Below are 7,572 nucleotides of genomic sequence, written 5' to 3'. Positions count from 1 at the left end.
GAGCATTGGTAAGCCCAAATGACATTACTAAAAACTCATAATGGTCGTATCTGGTACGGAATGTTGTCTTCTGAATATCAGATTCTCTGACTCTCAGCTGATGATATCTGGATCGCAGATCAATCTTAGAATATACTGATGTACCTCTGAGTTGATCAAACAAATCCTCGATGCACGGTAAGGGGTACTTATTTCTGACGGTCACTGCATTCAGCTGTCTATAGTCAATGCACAACCTCAGTGTATCATCCTTTTTCTTGACAAATAATACCGAAGAACCCCATGGAGAAGCACTAGGGTGTATAAATCCCCTGTCCAAAAGCTCTTGGAGTTGAACCTTCAGTTCGTTTAACTCTTTTGGTGCCATACGATAAGGAGCTTTCGATGTCGGCGCGGTTCCTGGAATCAACTCAATAGGAAACTCCACTTGCCTTCTGGGAGGCAAACCTGGTAGCTCCTCTGGAAATACATACGGATACTCTCGGACTACTAGAACGTCAGAGAGTTGAGAACTACTGCCATCTTCAGTATGAATCAAGGATAACAGAAAACCCTGGCAGCCATGTGACAGCAGCTTCTGAGCCTGAATCGCTGAAATGATCGATATGTCATCATCTCTGATGCTAGTGAAACCCCACAAGGGTTGGTTCGGAGGCTGGAATGTGACCACCCTCATCTGGCAATCAACAGTGGCATGATATGCTGACAAATAGTCCATGCCAAGAATAATATCAAAGTCGATCATTTCCAATACTAAAAGATCTACCGTAAGTATCATGTTTCCAAAATCTAACGGGCAACCTCGGACCTCCTGAGTGACGTCTAAGGTAGCACCAGACGGTAGAGAGACGGTCAGTCGCTGCGGTCTGAAAGTGGGTAATCTACCAATCTGTAGCACCAGACGGTAGAGAGACGTCGGCTCGCTGCGTATCCTCTCTGGTGACCGTATGAATATGTCCAGTCTCTGGTGGAGGTGGAGGTGGTAGTGTTGCCAAAGGCTGCTGTGCCTGAGTCTGAGCTTGCCACTGTGACGGTGCCGGGTACTGAGCCAGAGACGGATAGGTAGACTAAGACTGATACTAGACCGGTGACTGGGGTTGTGACTGGTACTGGACCAGTGGCTATGGCTGATACTGCCCCTGAGTCAGATACTGTGGTCCCGGAACAAAGCTCTGTGGTACTATGAGAGCACTGGGATACTCCTGTTCGAGCATGCCAAATGCAATTGCTGCAGGGGGAGCTGTCCTCTGCTGACGATGTGAGGATTGTGCTTTGTGCCCTCCTTGCTGAGTCCCTGTCTGACTGAGCTGAACTCCTTGACCAGAAACTCTGGAAGCAATATGCTGAGCCTTCAGTGAACAATCTCGGCTCAGGTGCCCAGGCAGTTTGCAATAATAGCAAACCGACTATCCCAGGGCGCAGGCTGTGCTGACATGGTCTCTGGACCCACATCTGGTGCAGTGAGTGTCACTGGCGGGCTATTTCCGGTTCTGCTAAGAAGATCGGGAACGTCCTGATGAAGATCGCCCTAACTTCTGAGGCTGACCAGAAGCCCCAGAAGTACCCTGACCTGGCCGACCACGACCACTCTGCTGCTGTCCGATAGCCTGTGCATACTAGATCTGTCCTGATGTCTGACCCGTCTGCTTCCTCTTCCTGTCCGGAAACGCTCTCTGCTGAGCTGACTCAATCATGAGGGCTCTATCCAACGTCTCTAAATAGGATGAACTCCCGAAACTAGCAAGCTTTACTTGCAGATGTCCATCTAGTTCCTGGACAAACTGATGCATACAGGAACTATCCTCAGTAACTAATTCTGGACAAAACTTGGCCAACCGATTAAACTCGGTATTGTACTCCGTCATCGAGCGGTTGTTCTATCGTAGACTCAGAAAATCCTGCCGACGAGCCATCTGATATGCACGTGAGAAGTAGCGGCTCTCAAAAGCCTCTCTGAATCTGGTCTAGGTGATGTTCTACTCGCCTATGATGGATCACTGCGTAACCCACCAGGTGTTGGCCTCATCCCGTAAATAGAAAGCAACCAGCTCTGCTTTCTCCCACTCGGAGCAAGCCATGTAGAAGAAGGTCCGCTCCATGGTCTCTATCCAGGACTGAGCCACACTTGGATCAGTCTCTCCTCGGAAGAGTGTGAATTGACTCTTCATCGACTCTGCCAGTGCTAGGATCCGGGCTCGTGCCGTGACTATATCAGTGAGGTGAGTAGGGATGGCTGCAGGAACTGGCAGAACCACTCGAGCTGGTATAACAGGTGGTACCGTTATATAGGCCGGGGGAGGCATCCCCGGTGCTGCTGCATAGACTGAGGCAGGTGCCATTGGTGGCACTGCAAGATCAGCATAGGTGGGCGCGGCAGGAGGTACGGTGGGTGGTGGTACCGGATGTGGAGCAACTACTGCTGCTGGTGCGGGTGCTACGTATGCAGTGGGCACCGGTGACAGTGGTGCCTGGTATGCAGTAGGCATTGGTGGTGGTGGTGCCGGGTATGCCAGTGGTACCGTTGGTGGTACCGTAAATATGGTAGGAGTGGGTACGGCGGGTATGGTCGGGGTAGTTACCTCTGAAACCATCGGAGTTTGAGAGCCCGACGCGCCCGCAGTACCATACGAAGTCTGTCCCTGACCGGCAGGCTCGACTCCAGCAGATGTCTCTGGCGACTCTGTTGCCAGGGACTCTAACGCCCTCTTGCGTGGTCGTCCTGCACCACGTCTCGGCATGGGAGCACATGCACCTCGCCTCATATTTGTTCAATTATAACCCAAATATTACTACAAGTAACCAAAATTATAAAATTACCTTTTACCTAATTGTTGTCTGGAGATGTTCCGTCGTTGTCCAGTCCCCATACATAACCTCGGAATCCCATACGAGAAAATCGATGGAAATCCGTACAAATCCAAAACGGAAGTCCAAAACATAATCATAACGAAAATACCAGTTTGACTCGTAAACCAGGCTCTAATACTAAAAATATTGTCACGCCCCAGGTAGTCCCTGCCAGAGAAAATTTCGACAGCATCTCCCCTGTACGGGTGATAATATGAAATTTCTTACAATGCCCTCAGGACCACATATACCTCTGCCAGCATGGCCGGAACAATAATAATATATAATAGTACAAATATAGCAAACATCCACGCAGTTTAATAATAACAACTAAACATAAGCAGAGATAAGGAAATCATCGCAAAAATCCTACTCAACTACACCCATAAAAAACAAATTTGATATCCTACTCAACTATACTCATAAAACACAAATCCGATATCCTATTCAACTACACCCATAAAACACAAAACTCCAGCATACATCCGAATGAAAACTCATCGTCAAATAACAAAACGTACAAGATCCAAATGTCAAGCTATAAGTCTGAAGAACATAGTCTAACACAATAAGTAAAAACCAAACTGTGCGAACACGTCGCAACGCGCAGTAGTGGGGGACTAGCGACTGGAACCTCCTGAACAACCTCAACCTGAAAATAGTAATAATGGGGTGTGAGTCCAACACTCAGCGAATACCTAGTTGACATGCATAGAAAATTATAACAAATAGCAATAAATATGCGTACAGTCTCCTGATATAACATATAGAAAGTGTAAAACTGTAAGATAAGGAATAATTGTACTAACCAGAACCTGGATATAGGGATATCAAGGTCGTCAGACCCAAAGTATCATAAATCCTGTATGCATGTCAAACAATGCATCCATCCAATATGAAACACATAAAGTGCAACAAACACAAGCAATAAATGCAAATAATGCATATGATGCCAATAACATGTCCTAGTCACTCCTGACGCCAGTCAGCCATCTCACACACGATGGTGAGACCGAGTGGGTAGGGTTGTGACAACCGTGAACTCTGTCTTCACTGCTCCTGAGCGACCGAGTGGATGAGATGCTGTCGGAGTACACCTATCCTCCTACCTCAAACATAGTGAGGGAGCGCAATGCTCTCATCTCCCGGCACGTGATGACGGGGAGGGATCCTTGTCGGCTACCACGTTGTGCCACACTACCCATGAACGAACCAACGGAGCCAAATAGAGCAACCTACTGCACACACCCTGCTTGAATAAAACCCACTAACCCATGAGTGGTTGTGTGTGTAGATCCATGTAACTGGCGATGCGCTCAACAATAATGGAGCTGTCAACCGTTCAGCGTGCAATCATGCAAGATGGTGCATGTCACTAAGCCGGGAAATATCCTAATCCTATCCCTCTCCATATAATGTGTACCAAGATATGTGGATCAAATAATATGATCTAGGTACACATGTCAAGTAGGGTATCTAACCAGTCCAGTATATCATAGAGCATGACATGTCACTACCTCTATAACATAAATAATAAACAGGTAACAAACAATACATGCTCGAAAATAAATAGTGACATGCCGATGCAGATATAATCATAATTATTACTACTTGTTAAAATTTACTAAACATATCAACAAGACGTATCAAAATAGATAGGTCAAGGTACTCGTCTCCAATAGAAAGGTCCAATCCAGTCCAAATCCGACGTCGAGATGCTCATCTTGAATCAGAGTCCTGCGTCAAACAGCATATACATATTTTATTTAGCTAAATTCATAAAAATAGATAAATAAAATCCCTAAGACTAATTTAGGGTAACACTCTAATCACATGACCTCAATTTACCTATTAAAATTTAATAGTTAATTAGGGTTAGTTACCTAATCCCTAATCACCTATTAGATTAGAAATCCAAAACCTAAGTCCAATTACACATGAATCTAAAACATGATCAACCACATGTACTACTCTAAATTCAATTAACCAGCTAGTTATCCAATTATCCCTAACTCAATACATAAACCTAATTCATCAACATGCATAACCTTCTAGAAATCAAATCACACCATGATCTACAACTAAGATCAATTTCCCTACTCCTTACCTCAAATTCGAACCTCTGCTCTTGATCCAAAACCACTGGTGATGCTGGTTTGAGTGTTGCCGGCAAGAAACACCACTGGAACCAAGCTTCCCTGCTGGAATCTTCCTCCCGTAAGGTCTAGAGGAAATCAACAGTCCACTTTCCGTTGATCCTCAACCATAGATGGTTGCTGTCGGAAGAAGACTCCACCACTAGATTACCTCAACAATCCACGCCTCTGGTGAGCAAGGGAAAAATATGAATCGATCACACAACATCTCAACAACCCACAGGGTACGTTGCTTACCTCCAAGATCCGGCTAGGGCACGGCTTGGCACAATCAATCAAGCATAAAGCTTAGCACTAGTCTGCGGTCGGAGAAGGTGGCGGCAGCACAGAGGGAAGGGAGGTCCGGCGAATCAAATCTAGGGCTCGACGGTGTGTGGAGAGGCTAGGGCACAACCTCGGTGCAGGGAAGATCGCGTGGAGAGGACGAGAAGTAGAGATGGGGAAGAGGAAAGGAGAGACTCGTAGCTTCACTTGGCCACTGCCTTTGTACCGGAGGGGAAGAGGAACGGGCGCGAGGGTGACGTCGGCGCGGGTGCGTCCATTGGGGGAAGAGAAGAGAAACGACTGGAGATTGAGGGCTCGGGCACGCGGGGAAAAAAAGGAGAAACGGAGGAAATAAAAGGAAAAAAAGGAAAGGATTTAAAGAAAATAAATATTTCCTTGTTAAAACGGGGTAGCCTACACAAGCTTTCCTGGGATCCCATTTTTATCCCCGTAACCTAAGTCATACGAGCTCCGAAAAATTCTCGAAAAATTTCTAAAAATTCTAGAAAATTCCCTTATGGTTATTCACCCTTTTTCGGTATTTTACAAACCTCCTCACTAAAGTGTTTATTGACACAATAAGAGGAAACCAAGTTGTGACACAGAAGACTGGGTCACACTCATTCCAGACTCATTTAAAAAATGAGTCAAATGACTTAGTTAGAGATTTGCCCTAATTAAAAGTTACCAAAAATTTAATTTGTATTGCTTGTCAACAGGGTAAACAAACCAAGTCAACCCACAAGTTAACCAACTTGAATAGAACTAATTCAATACTTGAGCTCCTTCACTTAGACTTGTTTGATCCACATGGGGCCAAGTCACTAAGCAAAAATCAATATTGCTTAGTAATAATTGATGATTACTCAAGGTTTGCTTGGGTAAAATTTCTAAAAACTAAAGATGAAACCTACGAAATCTTTAAAATCTTTTGTAACTTAGTAGAAAATGAAAAAAAATACTAAAATTAAAAGAATTATAAGTGACCATGGGGGAGAATTTGATAACCTCAAATTTATTGAATTTTGCAAAATTAATGGATATAAACATGAATACTCATGCCCTAGAACCCCTCAAAAAAATAGTCTAGTAGAGCACAAAAATAAAACCCTACAAGAAACCGCTAGGACCATGTTAATGAATATAACTTAAACAATCAATTCTAGGATGAGGCAATTAATACAGCCTGTTACATTCAAAATAAAATTTTAATCAATAAAATACAAAATAAAAGTCCATATGAAATATATTATAATAAAATCCCCAACTTAAACTATATAAAGGTGTTTGGGTCTAAAGTTCATATTCTAAACACTAAGGATTACTTTGGTAAATTCACATCAAAATCAATCCCAGGAATCTTTTTAGGGTATTCCACAACTAGTAGGGCCTATAGAGTTCATAACAAAAGCACCCTAAAAGTTGAAGAAACAATTAATGTGATTTTTGATAAATAAAATAACTTACCTAACTCAATAAATGAAAATCTTAATCCAAACACAGAAGATGATGAAAATGTTCAATTTAAACCTAGAGAAACAAAAGAACCAATTATTGACCCTAATTTAAGACCATCAAGAATAGGTACCAATCACCAATCTGACCAAATTTTGGGTGACCCAACCCTAGGAGTTCGGACTAGGTCATCTTATAGAAACCTAAGTCAAATAATCCTTATTTCTAAAATCGAACCCAAAACTATAGAAGAAGCCCTACCAGACCCAGACTGGATATTAACAATACAAGAGGAGTTAGCCCAATTTGAAAGAAACCAGGTCTGGGAACTAGTACCTAAACTCATAAATAAAACCATAGTTGACACTAAATGTGTATTTAGAAATAAATTGGACGATAAGGGAGAAATAGTAAGAAACAAAGCTAGGTTAGTAGCAAAAGGATTCAGCCAAGTAGAAGGACTAGGCTGTGATGAGACCTATGCCCCCGCGGCTAGACTTGAATCTATTAGAATGTTGTTGGCCTATGCAGCACATAAAGGATTCAACCTATACCAAATGGATGTAAAATCTAAATTTTTAAATGGGTTTATTAAGAAAGAGGTATATGTAAGTCAACTCCCCAGGATTTGAAGATTTGGATTACTCAAACCATATTTTTAGGTTAAAAAGGCCTTATATGAACAAAAACAAGCACCTAGGGCTTGATATGAACGACTATCAAATTATCTAATATCTAAAGGATTTAAATAAGGTCAAATAGATCAAACCTTATTTGTAAAAACCTTAGAAAAAGACATCTTTATAGTGTAAATTTACGTAGACGATATAATTTTTGGTTCAACCAACAC

At 42.9% G+C, this 7,572-nt stretch overlaps 1 protein-coding gene across 1 annotated transcript; it reads right to left on the bottom strand.

Moving 5' to 3' along the window:
• Window positions 1-1,121: 1,121 nt before the first annotated feature.
• On the bottom strand, window positions 1,122-2,738 carry LOC121991292 (leucine-rich repeat extensin-like protein 3). The gene is made up of 2 exons (XM_042545307.1): window positions 2,202-2,738; window positions 1,122-1,349 (listed from the first exon to the last, which is right to left on the bottom strand). The coding sequence occupies exons 1-2, from the start codon at window positions 2,736-2,738 to the stop codon at window positions 1,122-1,124; spliced, it is 765 nt and encodes a 254-aa protein (XP_042401241.1).
• Window positions 2,739-7,572: the final 4,834 nt, after the last annotated feature.

This window comes from Zingiber officinale, chromosome 6B (genome assembly GCF_018446385.1).
Source record: "Zingiber officinale cultivar Zhangliang chromosome 6B, Zo_v1.1, whole genome shotgun sequence".
Taxonomy (NCBI): Eukaryota; Viridiplantae; Streptophyta; class Magnoliopsida; order Zingiberales; family Zingiberaceae; genus Zingiber; species Zingiber officinale.
This window is presented reverse-complemented; position numbering and strand designations above follow the sequence as displayed.

Coding starts and splice junctions, on each gene's coding strand:
- LOC121991292 (XM_042545307.1), bottom strand. CDS start 2,738: ATGCCGAGACGTGGTGCAGGACGACCACGCAAGAGGGCGTTAGAGTCC. Junction 1,350..2,201: donor ACCTCACTGATATAGTCACG/GCACGAGCCCGG, acceptor TGTTCACTGAAG/GCTCAGCATATTGCTTCCAG.